The 18,663-nt window shown below is 37.8% G+C and overlaps 1 protein-coding gene across 3 annotated transcripts in view; it reads left to right on the forward strand.

The window, feature by feature from the left end:
- Positions 1–18,113, forward strand: part of LOC139949880 (uncharacterized) — a 45,623-nt gene extending 27,510 nt beyond the window's left edge. Inside the window, exons 1-3 of one of the 3 annotated variants that reach the window (XM_071948441.1) lie at positions 8,045–8,166; positions 9,201–9,544; positions 11,301–18,113. In XM_071948441.1, coding sequence (XP_071804542.1) covers positions 9,274–9,544; positions 11,301–11,569 — 540 coding nt within the window. In that variant the 5' untranslated portion in view covers positions 8,045–8,166; positions 9,201–9,273 and the 3' untranslated portion in view covers positions 11,570–18,113. Of the gene's footprint in view, positions 1–8,044; positions 8,167–9,200; positions 9,545–11,300 lie in introns of those variants that run through there. The other 2 variants (XM_071948440.1, XM_071948442.1) reach the window with 2 other exon arrangements.
- The last annotated feature ends 550 nt before the right edge of the window (positions 18,114–18,663 follow it).

Consider the following 18,663-nt stretch of genomic DNA (forward strand, 5'->3'; position numbering starts at 1 on the left):
AGGGGACATGGAAACAAAATCTATCTTAAGTGTGATGTACTTTCAAGGTAAATCACGGCCCACTTCACGCAAACTTGCTCCCCTTGTAAAGCCCGGTTCATACATGTACTTCATGCGAATGTGAAGCGACTTTTGACGTCACATGGCTGTCTTCGCAACGAAGGTTTTGCAGCAGTTCAGCACATTTGCTGTTGTGAATAATTATTCATCACGAATTTGTGATGTCAAAAATCATATTTGCAGGAAGTATGAACCATGATTTACATGTTAGAGTTTTATTTATAGGCAGAGGTAAAAAATATCCAGAATTCCTGAAAAAGGGAAGCAGGAGTTTTTTTATATTCCCCCCCCCCCCCCCGTTTTTTTATTATATAGATTGCCACCATTCTTTATTTAAATTTCACAAAACCATTGGCTTTTCCTCTGTGTAACACACATTGACAAAATTACACATGTACACATTGGTTTTTATTCAGTTTTTATTTAAAAAAAAAACCCCAATCTTTTAAAAAAGTTGTTAGGTCATGAGTTTACTAGCCCGACCTGCGGTCCAGGGTAGAATCGAGCCAAGCTTGTTTTGGTTTTTGGTTTTTCTACTGAGAGAAATATATATTTGGCCTGGTAACGCCATGTGTGTATCTACTTTCCAGGTAGATTAGTTCTTTTGACATCTTGTCTGGCTTAATATTCCAGTTTCGCGAGGTAGATTTTCGGATTTAAGGAGACTTCTCAGTTGTGGAAAGAACTATCCGGCTTATTAACTACATTGTACCTCCGCGGAAGGTAGAAAATCGTCTGGGACTACTACTTTGGCTTTGTAGTGGATATAAGTGGATCGAGGGGTACCAAATATATTTACATTGATACCTCACCATGCAATACCTCAAATTCCATACTTTTTGGAAAACCTAATTTTCCTTTCCTTTACAATTGTATCAGAGATATCATTGTTGCATGCTGTTCGATATGCTCTAATTATTTCCCCGCAGTACAAACATGACGGACTTGAGTCATTGACATGAATAGCCCATTAATGTCAGCCAGCCAGCACATTGAATTATAAATGAGAACGGTCTCCTAAAATGCACGTAGGCACATTGCGGATGTTGTGGGTAGTAATCGTGTGTATCGATTTGTAAGGTATCAATACTACATTGAGCATGTAGTGAGTGCATTGAAGCAGCAGAAGGTATTGATTCCAAAAAAATGTTAAGAGTTTCTGAATTACAGCCAACTCGGTTAACATGTTGAGACCTGGGCCCAATTTCAGAGAGCTGCTTTTTAAAGGACTTGGGTACTGTTTATGTGACACAAAACACAAAATTACACCAAAGATTTACATTAAACTTACATACATGTAAGGTTTAAAGATGATAGAACATGTAAAAAACTTCCCTTTAAATATTACTCACTGCAAGTTGCTGTAGTTTTAACGGATTTACACAACTCTCCTGAAAAAAAATATTCACTTTTTTTTTCTTCAAAAACTTGAAGACTGATAAAAGCTGAAACTTCTCCATATGTGAGTTGTGTTACCGGTGCGTACATTACGCCATCATTTACAGTGAGTAGGGATTAATTTCATGACCACAAACTTGATTCCACGAACATGACCCTGCAACATAAAAGGAATTGTCACCAGATTACCCTGCTCTGATTAGACTACTTTAGTACGAGGTGGGTTTAGTAAAGCGTAGCTTTGAAGATATCCCTTCCAAATTGCTTAGGGTCTATTTACTTTTTGTAGGACGAAAAACACAATGTCCACAGATTTACATTAAACTTACACAGTTTGAAGATAATGATAGTGGAAAGCTTCCCTGAAAATATTACTTGCGGAGGTGCTGTAGTTTTTGAGAAATTAGTAAATCAATTTCATGAAAATAATTTTTCTCTCAGTGCAGATCGTGAGACGAAATTATTTTAGCATGTAAAAACTCATTTTCATGACCTTGTTTTACTCATTTCTAAAAAACTACAGCACCTCAGCAACTAATATTTTAAGGTACGCTTTCTACTATCATTATCTTCAAACTGTGTAAGTTTAATGTAAATATGTGGACATTGTGTTTTGTGTTACAAAAAGTACCCAAATCCTAAGGATATATTTGGTGATCCCTCTTAAATTTGATTGCAAAAAATATATATATTGGTTCAAAGTCCACAGCAGCTTTTGATGATAGTATAAAAGTGACGTGACACCTCGTTTTGTCTTTCTTAAAGGAACAAGTTGCCTTGGACCGGTCTAGTTGGTCTTTGAAAAGTGTAACTTTGTTATAAAATGCTAGATGGTTGGAAAGATGTTTTAAAGGTAGAATTCAATGATCCGACCGTGTTAGTTCGCAAAGCAAAAGGAAAACCACGCAATTTCAAGACAAATTTGTGTGGATCATTGTATTCTACTTTTAAAACATTTTGAACAAATGCTTTTTATACTGCCAACTCGTCCGATCCGAGGCAACGTGTTCCTTTAAACAAGAGCAAAATGCTTTCAAGATGCTGCATGTCAACCATCAAAGGAACCTCATCCCTGAAGACTATAGGTTCAATAAGGAACTCACTCACATTTTTGTTTTTTAATCTTAAAATACAGCGGGGTGAAACCTCTTTTGTCTTTCTTAAAAAGCTTTTCATGATGATGTGTGTCAACCATCAAAGGGTCCTCATCCTTGAAGACTAGTTTCAATAAGGAACTGCCCTAATTCTTCGTCTTCAATTCCTTTGAAGACAAACTTGACACCTTTGGTAATTGTCAAAGACTGATGTGTATTCTCACTGGGTGTAATCCCATCATATGCTGTAGAACAAAAAATCTGTGAAAATTTGGACTCAATTAGTCATCACATTTGCAAGAAAATATTGAAACAAAAAACATCCTTGTTGCACAACATAAATGGCTTCAGGCCTGGAAGTCTTTTATTATTTGAGTAAAAATTACCTCTTTCTTGAAAAACTATGTTACTTCAGAGTGAGCCGTTTCTCACAATGTTTTATACTATCAACAGCTCTCCATATTAGTTACCAAGTAAGTTAGGCCAACAATTATTTTGGGTAATTACCAATAGTGTCCATGCCTTTAATGCTGGGGTTTTATTTTGATTTCAATAGAGGTATTAGTCAGAGGCAGACAGTAGGACCTGATATCAGAAAACTGCGAAGCAACAAATGTCACAGGACAAGTTTTGACCAATATTGATTGAAGAAACAGTTGCAACCAATTTAGACAACGTTGATATCTGATCCTTTGCCCACAATCACATAGACCAGCATGATTTGTTATTATGCTAGGCTCAACTCCACATTAACAAGGCACATCATTTGGCCAGTAACCAACTCTGAGTTTCTGTTTGAAGACACCGGACACGTTTGGTAGTTGTCAAAGACCAGTATTCTCACTTGGTGAATGTATCTCAACATGCATAAAATAACAAATCTGTGCCAATTTGGATTCAACTGGTCTTTGAAGTAGCAAGAGAACAGTGAAAGAAAAAACACCCTTGTTGCACAATAGTGTGTGCTTTCAAATGCCCAAATAAAAAGCTTCAGGGCTGAAGTCTTTTTCAGATTCAAATATATGCAAGTTAGAAATTACCTCGTTCTCAAAAACTACAATACTCCAGAAGGAGTCGTTTCTCTCAATGTTTTAAACTACATGTACATTAACAGCTCTCCATTGCTTGTTACCAAGAAAGTTTTTATGCTAATATATATTTTGAGTAAATACCAAAAGTGTGCTTGGGTCGATTACACAAAAAACTAGTCCTAAGTCTCTTTAGGTTGAAAACTTAAAGGAACAAGTTGCCTTGGATCGGACGAGTTGGTCTATTAAAAGCGTTTACTATGAAATGCATATGGTTAGAAAGATGTTTTAAAAGTAGAATATATAATCCACACAAGTATCACACGAAACTGCACGGTTTTCCTTTTACGTCGCGAACTATCACGGTTGGCCATTTATGGGAGTCAAAATTTTGACTCCCATAAATGGCCGACCGTGTTAGTCGACAGGGTAAAAAGAAAACCACGCAATTGCGAGGCATATTTGTGTAGATCATTGTATTCTACTTTTACAATATCTTTCTAACCATATACATTTTACAACAAACGGTTACAAAACGCTTTTCAAAGACCAACTCGACCGATCCAAGGCAACGTGTTCCTTTAAGGCTAGTCATAGTTACTCATCCTAACTGGAGATAAGACTAGCCTCAACTCTTTGTGAAATCCACTCCTCTGCCTTCAACAAGGCACATCATAAAGTTTGGCCGGTAACCAACTCTGAGTGGGTTTGTAAACGAAGCGCACAGGGAAGTATTTGCAGGGTAGTCTTGTATGGTGTCGTGCAAACCATGTCCATTATTCAGTTTGGTGCTAACCATGTTCATTATTCAGTTTGGTGCTAACCATGTTCATTATTCAGTTTGGTGCTAACCGTGTTCATTATTCAGTTTGGTGCTAACCATGTTCATTATTCAGTTTGGTGCTAACCATGTTCATTATTCAGTTTGGTGCTAACCATGTTCATTATTCAGTTTGGTGCTAACCATGTTCATTATTCAGTTTGGTGCTAACCATGTTCATTATTCAGTTTGGTGCTAACCATGTTCATTATTCAGTTTGGTGCTAACCATGTTCATTATTCAGTTTGGTGCTAACCATGTTCATTATTCAGTTTGGTGCTAACCATGTTCATTATTCAGTTTGGTGCTAACCATGTTCATTATTCAGTTTATTCCCAGGGTGTCGATCCAGACAAGATCAAGTGTCAAATATTATAATGACATCGGGTATTAATTTTACATGCACTGATATGTGTTTGGTAAACTTCAATCTTGTACCATGGGCAAAGTACAATTAACATCCTGATACCTGTAGGCTGTACAGGCATACAGCTCTGTGGTACAGGCCATGAGGAAGGATTGTTGGGGGGGGGGGGGGTCTGAATGTGCACTTACAGACCCTGGACACTTTTGGTAATTGTCAAAGACCAGTCTTCTCACTTGGTGTATCTCAACATATGTATAAAATAACAAACCTGTGAAAATTTGAGCTAAATTGGTCGTCGAAGTTGTGAGATAATAATGAAAGAAAAAACACCCTTGGCACACAGAGTTGTGTGCTTTCAGATGCTTGATTTCGAGACCTCAAATTCTAAATCTGAGGTCTCGAAATAAAATTCGTGGAAAATTGCTCCTTTCTCGAAAACTACATTAATTCAGAGGGAGCCGTTTCTCACACTATTTTATACTATCAACCTGATCTCCCCATTACTCGTTATCAAGAAAGGATTTATGTTAATAATTATTTTGAGTAATTACTAATAGTGTCCACTGCTATTAACTTTCATAAAACTTCACCCTTCGGTACAATGAGCAATGTACGATGATCAACCTGCATAATACCATCCATTTGGGAGGGGGGGGGGGGGGGGTTGAGTGCACACTGCACATGTTAATTTCACTATCACATGAGCCCTTTTCACACTGCATCTCTTATCCCCATGGAATACATTTGTGTACACAATGTATGTAGGATTCCTAACAACCTATACTACATGATGGGGGTATGGAATGCACACTTCAATTTTACCATCACATGCACTGATGGCATGTACATGTATGTGTTTGGTTAACTCATGGTTAACTTCAACTTTGCACCTTAGGCATTATCTTGATAAACAAGCTATGTAATGATACCGTGGAGTTAAAAAAAGTGATGACACTTGTACCATGGAGGTACCATGGAGGTACCTCCATAGTCCATGGTTGTACCTGCAGGACGATGGCTGGATGGGGTTGGAATGAACATTGCAGGGTTTGATCTTAATGTTTTCAGTGAATAACCAGCGGGACTTGGGCCAAATTTCATGGCTCTGCTTACCATTAGCAAAAAGTCGTCGGAGCTTACGGAAGCAGGGGAATTCTTCACTGGTTCGCAGGGAATTTTGCGTTCTGCGCGTGCGTACTCAACGTGTTAATAGGCATTCTATGCTTAACAAGGCTAGCGCAGACATTCTGTGCTTGCCGTGCAAGCTCAGAATGGTGATCGTAAGCTCAGTTAGCAGAGCCATGAAAATGGAGCCAGCTGGCTTGTCCTGTACTAGTTTGTTAACATGTTGTAGATTGATTGAGTCTGCATTTGGATCAAATCGTCAGTTAAAAAAAAAAACTTATTTTGGGGGTTTTAGCAGGCATGATATTTTTCCTACAAAAAAGTACTTAAAAGTTAAGTTTGTTTTTCTGATTTTGTTGCCCTTGAAAAAATAAGACAAATTGTGTTTAAATAGCCTGAAATGTACATTTGTATGAGAGCATACACCATGTGTACATGTACTTGTACTCAATCAAAAATTCCTACTTTTTTCCAAAGCACTGTTTTGGCTTAAAGTCACCTGGAAGTGGTATTTTTTCAAAATAAAGCTTTTGTCACTAATATATGTGTTTTGATGAGTGGAATGTGAACAAACAGTTAACTAAGGTTTTAAAAAATCAGTTCTTATGTTATTTACAAATTTAAGAGTAGACCCCGACCCGAGAGGGCGCTGTTCGTGGCGTCAATCGAGGCAGACTTTGCCTGTAATGCGTAGAGTAAACAAAATTACAAAGTACATGTACGGACCAAATCGTGAGTTTGTACGTTTCAAAAAAAAAAAATCTTTTTTGCCGACCAGGTGTATTGCTGCTGAATGCAGAAAAACACTTTTTGACATGTACCAACTCACGACTTGGACGTACATGTACTTTGCACGTGTATTTACTATACGCATTGCAGGCAAAGTCTGCCTCGATTGACGTCACAAAAGGGGTAGGCGGAGTCAGCCCCCCAAACAACTTTATATGTTTTTTAAACATATAAATTGTGACAAACAATTACTAAAAAAATTGTTTTATTGTTCATAAGCATATACTCTTATGTTTGAAAAAAATCTATTTCCAGGTGACTTTAACATGGGTGTGAATTGCATGTCCTCCAATTTGTTTGCACATTTGATTACATACATACGTACAGATCTAAGTAAACAAATAATATTATGCCAAGGTTTAATGACACCCAATCCCATGGTCAAGCGTGGTGAAAAGTTACTTAGCATAGAATAGTATTGCTAAGCAGAAACAGGTTACCAGCCAAAATTACATTAAGTTTGCTGTGTTGTGGCTGGTGCCCCACTAAATTTTTGCTTTCCAAATTTCATGGTAAAGCGTGTTGAGAAATTACCAGGGCCCAATTTCAAAAATTTGCTAAGCATAGAATAGTATCACTTAGCAGAAACTGGGTTTCATTAGGTTTCAAAGTTACATTAAGGTTTCTTTGTAAATAATAATAATAACACCATTTATAGCGCCTTTTCCTAAAGTTGCAAAGCACTCAGAGAATGACAAGAAAAAACAACAACAATGGGAATGAAATAAAAAACCAACCGGAAAACCACGACCAGGCAAAGCCTGCAGCATTGAGCCGCCGCTAAATTTTTTGCTTAGCAAAGAAGTTTGTCAAGCAGTTTATTCGGCTTATAACAGCTTTATGAAATAGGGCCCAGGGCCCGATTTCATAGAGCTGCTCAGCACAAAAATTTGCTTAGCATGAAATTTCTTCCTTGAGTAAAAACAGGATTATCATCCAAATTTAAATTTGTTGCATGTTGCTTCTTACTGGTATTCAGCTGTTGTTTGCTTGTCCTGAAAATCAAGTGGAAATTTTGTTGGCATTCCTGTTTTCATCAAGGGAGAAATTTCACGCTAAGCAAATTTGTTAACTTAGCAGCACTATGAAATTGGGCCCAGACTGTTCACCCTGAACAAGTGCACCTTGTACTTGGAACAGTTTTTGATACTAAAATGTAAGCCTAATGTTATCAGGTCCTTCCCCTTAGTCTTATCTGTAAACCACAGATACATGTGGACTGTAATTAGAAATATGGCAATATTCATCACCATTTTGTTAATTATTAACAAGTTTATGGTGTACTGTCCTTCATTAATTGATATAAGAACTGCTTGATTAGTACAGTGTGTTTGGAACATCTTACAGAGTGTTGAGTTTTTGGAGTTGTTTAGCAGCTGTTAATAAAGTTGTTTTGAAAGTTTGCTACAACTTTTTTACACACTGCAAGAGCTCTTTATATTTTTCTTGTTGGGTTTTTATCAAGTCAACCATGACCACGGAATGGTGAGTGTACACATAAAAGACCGTTGTGCGAGCCCTAGTTTTATCAAGATTGGATTACTATAATTCCCTTTTTTATGGCATATCCAAACGCTCTCTGACCCACCTACAGAAATTACAGAATAAGGCTGCACGTATTGTTTTCATGAAGCGTCGTTGTGATAGTGCTACCCCTCTCTTGAAGAAACTCCACTGGTTACCTGTTAATAAGCGTTGTCTTCAAAATCTGTCTACATATCTTCAAGGCACACATTCTGAAACACCCAGTAAACATCTGTGAAAGGCTTCAGCAACATCAACCATCACGCATGCTGCATTCTTCCTCACGCAACCTTCTCACTGAGCATAGGACAAGAACTAGTGCATGAGACCGAGCCTTCTCAAATGCAGGCCCAGCTCTGTGGAACTCACTTCCTGATAGCTGCAGAAAAGCAAGCTCAGTTGATTCATTCAAGAAATTGCTAAAGACTCACTTGTTTTGTCTTTGATTTTGACTTTTGATCTGTGTTGGACATATCCAAGCGCTTGGTAACCTATGAAAAGGCGCTATATAAATGCTAGCTTATTATTAATATCGAAAAAAAAAAAAAACCTTTTGTTGCTATGAAAGTGGCCATAATGTAGGGCAGGCCGTTTGCACTTCTAAACGGGTACACCGATGCAGCACGCAGCATTCCCGGTTTGATTTCTATGGCAAAAGCATGCACCATCACACACAACGCTTACAGACGCCATGTTGTGGGACAGGTATTTGAATGGTAACATCATATTCGATACGCGTTTATATACCGTTCCATTTTAGCCTGCATGCGTAAGTGCTGTTTACTGCCAGTGGCTGTGCGCAATTGCTGGGTCGTGGCAGCACGATGTTTTATAAACAACTAAATGGACAAATGGTTGTTGTTTTTGTTTATGTGACTTACAAATGTAGGTGTTTTCCAGTCCTCAACAATTTGAACAATTTCGGCAACAGGACAGCAATTCTCTTTTTCTAATAACCTTCTCAACCTTCTCAACCTTTGTGTCTTTTAATACAGGCTTCCCTTTATCACAAGTCGCTTCCAATAGAAGCCCTCCTCAAGTCAGTCCAGAACTCCTGAAGAGAAAATTATGTCGACAATTCCAGGTGGTTGCTTTGTTGCCCCAGATAGCCTTCGACGTCTCAACCAGAAGCAACATGCCCGCCAAGCCAAGCAGCAGCAGGCCAGTAGTGGATCCCAATCACCTCCCCTCTCTCCCCCTCTCTCACCCCCTGCAGAAGTTCCTACGTCACCCTCACTGGCCAAGTTTATCACAAGTAAGACATTTTGGACTTTTTTTGTATGGAATTCGTGGAAAACATGCGCAGACTTTTACGTACCAGAAATTGGATCCTTTGATGGTAAGCCCTTACTGTTGTGGCTTTATAGAACCTCACTGTAGTGGGATGACAACCGCATGCCAGGCTGACCATATTTGGCTCTAGTAGGTTTAGGAAATGCATGAATGGTCAGTCACTGTCTGTTTGCTAACACGCTCACTCTTCATCCAACTTCTGACACCATTTTAACATCAATCGTAATCAATGTGAATTACTTCTGGTCTCTACGTTACTTCAGAGGAGTCATTTCTCACAGTGTTTTATACTATCAACAGCTCTCTATTATGAGTATACAGTGCTAACACACATCGGTGTATGGGTAAAAAAACCTAAATTAGTATTCTTTATCCAAATGCAAATTTAACATCTATTATATCGCTGCGGTACCCGCTGCCAAAACATAGGATTCGAACTGCCTCTAGCTGCCGGGCAACCTCGGTAGTCTAGTTGGTAAGACACTGCTCTAGAATTGCAAGAGTCGTGGGTTCAAATCCCACCCGAGTAACATGCCTGTGATATTTTTTCACAGGACTCGGAAAAGTACTGAGTATACAGTGCTAACACACTGGGTATGGGTAAAAAAACCTAAATTTATATTCTTTATCCCTGATGCAAATTTAACATCTAGATTATAGCTCTCTATTGCTTGTTTCCAAGTAAGTTTTGATGCTAACAATTATTTCGAGTAATTACTCAAAGTGTCCAGTGCCTTTAACGCAAAGCCAGCAAGTAAAAGAACAGTGGTACATACATGTAAAAACCCTTAATGTGAAATTTGAACCAATTTGTGTACAATAACATGTCTTTGACCCTTGATATTTGACGCCCGATGCTCATTTTCCCCCTCAACAAAAATCACTACATGGTGATGTCAGTTTTTAGTGTGTAGTGTTCACTTTATTATCACTGTATTAGCATGAATGTTTCTTATCAAACCAAATCAATGTAGTAGTGTCAATCTCAGGTCTTTGTGGAATTGCGAAGGTTTCTGTTTCACCAACAAGATTCTTTACCATTTGTATTGACATCACCCTTTGCTTAGTAATGGACCCTTCCCATGAAATATGCTAATTACCTTCACGCATGCGCACAGACCCCAGGCCTGATACTTCACGGAGGCAATGAAGGCGATTGCCTCCGTTGCCCCTTGCCATTGCCTTGGTGCCCTTGAAATGCTGCAGTAGAAATTTACAATTTCCTCATAAGGTGCCCTTTGCCAAAGAGAAAATGCCTTGGTGCCCTTGCCCTTTCAAAAACGAAGCATACAGCCCTGAGACTCTGTTGGTTGGCAAACGCCATAGAGTTGTGCACTAAGCAGACGCGCGATCGCGCCTGCGTCACGCAGCCATTAGCCGTGTACAAAACAGCGCGATATTCCCTCATTTTGCCAACCAAAATGTTAGTGCGCACGTGCTATGTGCAATTTACATATTTCATGGGAAGGGTCTATTAAGATTGATTTTGTCTTCAGATCAATTTGAAGTCTTAATAATAGCGGGCCGTCGTGGCGCTTCGAAGGCTTTTTCAAACACAATATCAACCTGTACCCTTGCAAGTACCAAATTCTACCACGGGGTAAAGAGAAGCAAAATTAGTAAAGCATCTTGCTCAAGGATAGACACAAGTGTCGTGACCGGGATTTGAGCCTGCACTCCAATGACTTAACCACTAGAACTTAAATTTGATGCGCTAAACCACTCAGCCATTACAACCTTTTCACTCTTTGTGAAATTTTTTCCCCATTTTCTTTTGCTAATTCTTCCCTCTTCGTTTTTAGATGCTCCCTTGAGATTCTCCGAGATGTTTTCTCGTTCTCGCAGCAACAGTACTCCTCCTGGTACCCCGCCATTGTCACCGTGTATATCGCCACGGAAATTTCCTGGTTACCTGGACGGAGAGACTCCACCGCCGTCTCCTTTCTTAACTCCGCGGAAACAGTCTCCGCTCAAGCCTCCATTTGTATCTCCTCTTAGCAAGGACGCCGAGTCCGGTGTAGAAACAGTTGAGGCCAAGTCTAATCGGAACAGTCTGTCTCAGTCATTGTGAGTGAGTGCAGGGGTGAGTTAGACTTCTCTCAAGGAGTTAGGATTCGACAGTAGTAAGTAAGGATGAGGTATAAGAGGTTTCTTAGTTGGCGTTATTATTCAAATAATAACAACAACAATAATAATAATAATGAATACTTGTAAAGCGCCGTAAAGCATGACACTCATTGCGCATTAAAGAGAAAAAAAAAACGTAATTCAAACAGAAAAGTGATTATTGAACAAATGAGTTTTGAGTGAAGATTTTATGAAGATTATATGTTACAGGTTGACTCAAAAAATTGCACTGAGAAAAATTCACTCCCTTCAACTAAGAGACCTGTGAAATCAAATTCCATTTGAAAACTCTTTGCCAGTAGTATTTTCTTCTCTTTTAGCATTTTGTAATTTTCTCCATTATTTCATGTTTATGACTAGAGTTTTCAATGTACATTTTGTTCAAAATATCATTAAGCTTTTAAGGCAAAAGCTGAACTTTTCTGATTGAAATTTTTTCTGAAATTTTGCCTTTAAAGGGAAATATTATTGTCTTATAAGACCTAAGACAAGGTGGAAAAATAATATTTCCATTATTAGCTGTTCTTTGAAAATAATGATGCCCCATTGGCAAATAACATCTTCCTAGAGCACATTTGAATCTTAATTTGTGGTGATTTTAACTTCATGGTGTAGTGGGATAAAATTGCCGGATAATTATTTGTACAAAACAAAATTTTATAACCAATAACCAATAATTAATAACCATCCCAGCACAAGATGAGCCAATAAGGAACCTCCTTTTGGCTTTAAGCAGAGGGCACGTTAATACAAATAACATTAGTGCATAAAGCTGTGTCTGAAAAACGGCAACTTCGACTACATCTACAGCTAGATCAGCACGTCTGCAAGTGTTGAAGAATAGGCAGACGTGCTGATCTAGCTGTAGCTGTAGCCGGAGTCGTCATTTTGGACACGGCATAAGGTCTATTAGTGACTGTCTGTTGCTAAGTGCGTTGGGTAGCCTATGCCTCAATGCATGTGAAGTAGTGATCTAGCCGTACATGTAACTACCAGCGGCAGTACGGGTAGGCCTCAAGGTTTTGTTTTTGTGGCCCTTACCAATAGCTGTTTCATTCATTGGCCCAGTGATTAATCAATAGCCAATTAAACCAAAACAGTTATTTGTTACTTACTGCTGCCGAATCGCACCCCTGAGATTGAGGAAACAAAATAGTCTGCTTCCTACTGGTATAACAGTATTCAATATCAGCACTGAACACTGGGTACTAACAAAGATGGCTACAGCTTAAGGGTCTATTGTAGTTGCATCTCCAAAAATGTTTAGAGGCGGTTTTTTAAGAAATGAGAAATGCAAACGATGACCAGTTTATTTTTTGAATGAGGTTATTTATAAATATGTAAATAAGATTGTGAACTTAGTGTGCCAAAATAAGTTTGTGTGAATAATAATTAGATGATTATTGTACAGTTGTTGATAATGGGACACTATTAGCATGTTAACCAGGATTAGAGTTGAATTAAACATTTCATTTAAAAAAGTAAGAAGTTGTTTGTACCACTACAATCAACATGTGTTTTTTACTTGAAAACTCTTTACTTTTAACTCTAAAGAGACAATTCATTTCTTTATTATCATCACTATACGTCCAGATATTGCTAATATTATTAGCACTTTATGCAAAAAGGTTTTTGCAATTTTTTTATTTAACAGAACTTTTGTTGTTGTTGAATTATTATATCAACATTTGAAACATTCAAAATATTAGTTCATGACTTTTACTTTCACTTTAAAGTGAAGTTTGGCAATTCTTAAGGAAGTTCTGGACATTTCTGAACAACCTACATGCGACTGTCGTTGTCTATAGATATAGTATTTAATCTTAAGAATTGTTGTAAAATAACAAATTATTTAAGAGGAAACGTAAAAAGACATATACTCGCTGCTATCTGAATTTTATTAAAATTCATTTTAATATACAGTTAAGAAATAAGTTTGTACACAGAAAGGACAAAGTGAAAACACTCAAATGAAATGAAGTGTAAAGCCGAGTTTGACTGGCGACTTTGGCTACATTTATGGCTAGATCAGCATGTCTGCCAGTGTTGAAGAATAGGCAGACTCGCCCGATCTAGCCGTAGCTGTAGCCGAAGTCGCCGTTTCGGACACGGCCTATTATTCACAGTGCCAGTAAGTTTGTTGCTAAGGTCTAGATGATATAGCCTTCTCTCAAGACGTTTGCATTTCTCTCTGATGGTATTCACCACAAACAGTGCCGCCATCGCTAACATGTAAAAATACTGGTGCGAGCGACAGCGTAGTCTGAACATCTTATGTCACACTTCGAGGCTCATGCATGACGCCGGACACCTGCCCTGAGCCTACATCAATCCCCTTCCAAATGCACCTTTGACCTTGCACTCATTTCACTTGGAGATTCACAGTCAAATCCTCTGTACATGTTTAGGTAGAACAAATGTACATGTACACATTTTTATGCATGCTCGAGCAGACGACTGAAGTTGCAGCTGACAAACATCACCTCGGATGAATCACAACACAGATACAGATACGTCACTGCACAATAATCCAATGAAAACATTGTATCCAATAAAATCAATTTGTCTGTGAAACCAGTGCCTGTTGTGGATATAGAAAGAGAACTATTCTTGCGGCAGCCGACTCCAGTGCTTGCACCAGTCTTCTTGAATCTTTGCGTAGGGGGTGGCCTTGTTCCTGTTGGGTACAATCCAGGAAATAAGGTTTATTGCGCAGAGCAAAATATCAAGAGAGGGCGCTGTTTAACCCACACAAAGATATAGGCGTTGCGTACGCGAGTCGTGCATGACAACATACACCGCAGAGCAAACTGCCCCTTCTAATCACGACAAACCTTATGGAGAGTACCTTGACAGGAGGCTAGTCTAGACTCTGCAACCGCTTATGCTAGATATGCCAATGTAACTGAAGTTAGAACTAAATTGTTTGGTTAATTTCTGGATTGTATATATAAAGTTATGTCATTCAACTTATAAAAAGGATAAAGGCAGAATTTCCTGTCTTTATTCAAGTTATTGTACATTGTGTTGGGGTTCTTAAAGCGAAAGAAAGAACCCAGAAATATGGTGGGCGAGACAGAGGGTGAATTTTTTTGAAGAACTTTTTTTTCCCTGTAAAGTCGTTGTTTAAAGGTCCTTAAAATCGACAGATTCAGATGAGGATTTCAAAGAAAGGTTTTGAGGGATACAACGTAAGCTTTTCAATTAGTAAACCAGAAGGGAAACTGACTGGGTTATTTTTTTTAAACATAATATTGGGTTGAACAATTTGTTACATTTTCTTTGTTCAACCCCAAATTATCAAATAGAACAAAAAATGAAGAAGAAGAAACAAAAACACCTGCACCAAAATGTTGTGGGTTTTTTCATAGAAGGATGTTAAGCATGTCTTATGTCCAATGACCACATGTTGGTTATCAGTGAACTACTTATTTACAAGTACTGACAGGAATATTACAGAATTGGTATTTAATAAAACAAATAAAGAAAGTCACAGATTTACAAAAACTTACACAATCAACTGATTTCAATAGTAGAAAACATCCCTTGAAATATTTCTGTCTGAAATGTCATATTTGGTAAGAAATAAATAAAACAAATTTCCTACTTGGAGTTTATCGCTCAGTGAGCCTTTTATTTTATTTATTTTTAAGCAATGTCATGCAAACTGTGTTATAGGTTTTTTTTACTATTTTTGCGTGACCCAGATGGCCAATTGATCTCAATCTCCTAAAGGTTTGTCAGTTTATATATTTTGGTGGGTTGTATAAAAGCTTACACTGCCCACCACTTTTTTCGTTTTTAAGCAAAAACCAATTCTGTAATGTTCCTTTAAAGTGAGGGACGAAACATTAAATTATATGTTTAACTTCACAGGTGCAAAATTAGTTAATTGGTTTACTGAAAATATACCAAATATGTTAATATAAAACATGTTGAAGAGTGTGCTTATAAATGCTTGTATCAATGCAGGCTTTGTTTATTTTTTATTATTTTTTTATTATTTAAATATATATGTTTATTGGTTAAAGGTAAGGTACAGGTATACTATAAATAACTAGTCGTTGAAAATGTTAAAATAACTGTTGAACTTCGCAATATCTTGTTCACAACTACTCAGAGTCTGGTAGTGTCTAGCATTGAACTTCTCAGTGGATAAGTTGAGTTCCTCCTAATTCAAGTGTTTTTTTTGTGTCTTCGTTCTATAGAAAACTGAAAAATATCATATATTTTTGTTCGAGTTGGGCTCTTTTTCTTTTTGCTTATAACAAGTTGCATGTCTGCTTTCTAACGAATGAGGAGGTTTCATTCACTAACAGGAATGGACAAAATGTTGTAGTGCATTACAAGGCGCTTTACATGAGGGGTCAATAATTATATTCATGTAATCTTTCTCAGCTTCCTGGGGAGTATACAACCCCTGGCTGCTTTTGCACTCCACGTTTTTTTTTTCAACCTCTACCCTCTCAGGTACCCATTTATACATGTACCCTAGGTGAACAGAAGCAATTTAAGTAAAGCATGATGCTCAAGTGTTATGAATGGTAGTCGTTGGATATGAAACCCAGAAGCGCAATTTTTTTCTGTAATCCACTCGCCCCTTGATAACTTATATCGTCCACATTGAGGGCTTAGTAAACATTTCATATAAGGGTTAACAAATAATTTTAAATGTGCATCTTGAAATATTGTTAGAAAAGTAAGCATTTAGCACTAGATGAAAACCTATCGGGATGAAGATTATTCATTTGGCTTTACCCATATACACCGATGTATACTCGTAAGTATACTCAGTACTTTCCCGAGCTCTATGGACAAATCACAGCCATATTTTTCAGGTGGGATTCGAAAGGTCGTGCCTTTGCAACTCTAAAGCAGTGTCTTACCAACTAGACCACAGAGATTGCTTATTGAGCGCACTTTTGCAAGATTTATTAACTTTATTAATTTTTCAAAACATTGACATTTAGTACCTTACCTTTAACATGTATCATTGTACCAAAAATATTGTAACATAAGGGGTCTTTTACATTGTAACATAAGGGGTCTTTTACACCTTTAGTCTCCTGCCCCAGCATAGCCTCCATTCAAGCCGTTATCTATCACTACATTGCGTCCAATTGGCGGTTTAGGCTGGGGGCTAGAGTCAAGGTTGATTAAGCACCCAGGTTTTTAATTGGTTTGATTAAAGTAGAAAATTTGAATGTAGACAAGGAAGCTTGTGGTTTAATAATTTAAGAAATTCTGTGCAAAATGCAGCATGACTAAAACATGATAAATTTGCATTTCACATCCCTACCACGGACCTGGGTCCAATTTTATGCGCTTACCCTAAGCAAAGAATCAGCGCTTACAAAAGCAGGAAATTCCGCGCTGTAGTCAAGTGCATTTCGCGGGTTAGCTGGGAATTTTTGCTTGTGCGCTTGCGTACTCCACACTACTAGGCATTCTCTGCTTACACAACTAGCACATAAATGTGAAGCTTGCCATGTAAGCAAAGAATGGTGATCGTAAGCGTGGAATTCAGCGGTAAGCAGAGCTATAAAGTTAGGCCCTGGTCTTGAGTTGGTCTCAAGTGTGTCTGGTAATATCGCACTGAGTCAATCACAGCTCAATTTCATAGAGCTGCTTAAGCACAAAATGTAGCTAAGCACTAAAAAATTGCGCTTACCAGAACAGGGTTACCAGCAAAAATACCATGTCACACGCATCATAGTGACTGGTATTCTGCTCATGTCTGCTCTATGAATTTGGCCCCTGGTCCAAGCCAAACATATCCCCATTTTTTGTTTGGGTTTACAAACAATAGGTTCTAACCATGACACACCATGTATTCATATTCATTTCTGAAATGCTTTTTGCAAATTGTTTTTTGAGTGTGATATCACGAGAACAAGTCCTTTTTTTGGTACTTGTAGTTCATGAACCAAAGTTGTAATTGCATTGCTGCCTTAAAGGAACACGTTGCCTTGGATCAGTCGAGTTGGTCTTTGAAAAGCGTTTGTTATAAAATGCATATGGTTAGAAAGATGTTGTATAAGTAGAATACAATGATCCACAATAACATGCCGCAAATGTGGGTGGTTTACCTTTTACCTCGTCGACTAACATGGTCGGCCATTTATGGGAGTCAAATTGTTTTACTCCCATAAATGGCCGACCACGTTAGTTCGTAAAGTAAAAGGAAAACCATGCAATTTCGAGGCGAATTTGTGTGGATCATTGTATTCTACTTTTAAAACATCTTTCCAACCATATGCATTTTATAACCAAACGGTTACAAACGCTTTGTGTAGGCCAACTCATCCGATCCAAGGCAACGTGCTCCTTTAATCTTAATTTGTTTATTTTGTGTGATCTTATTTTAGTCATAAAAAATTAACTGTTCTCTCTCACATGTTTATTTCAAACTTTAAACATTAACAGATGTTTTTTTTGTTTTCGAATACATGCTAAATAAAATAAGTGTGTTAAATACAGACACAGCACATTTATTGTTTCCTCTGCCTTTAGTGATCTTATCTAATGTATCACTTGTTGTCCCTTAATCAAAAAAATCACGGTGTGATTGAGCAAAGCAATTGCCCCCGCAGCTCCTGGCATGTGGAACAAACTTCCCAACGCAGTGAAGACATGTGGGACTGTTGATAGTTTCATGACCAAATTGAATCCTTATGACACGCCATTTTTAATTACTTACCTTGATCACCGCTTGATGTTTTTTTTTTTGCACTTGATAAATGTCTTAATTATGATTAAGAATGATTCAAATTAGAGTCTGTTTACTAGTTGCTGTCTACTCACACACACCCAGAACAGAGCTTCAATCTCTCCCTGATTCTGAAGAAAGTTCCCTGAAAATAAAATAATCTTTCCATGTTTTGATGAACACATTTGAAAATATCTCTGGTTATGGACAAGTTGTTCAAACTAATGTTGAATGTGGTTCTAACATTGCAGACTACCAGCTAAAATAACATTAATCTTGGTATGATTTGTTACTGGCTACTATTATGCCAAATGATATGAACACTGCAC

The sequence above is a fragment of the Asterias amurensis genome, chromosome 17, assembly GCF_032118995.1.
Source record: "Asterias amurensis chromosome 17, ASM3211899v1".
In the NCBI taxonomy this organism is placed as follows: domain Eukaryota; kingdom Metazoa; phylum Echinodermata; class Asteroidea; order Forcipulatida; family Asteriidae; genus Asterias; species Asterias amurensis.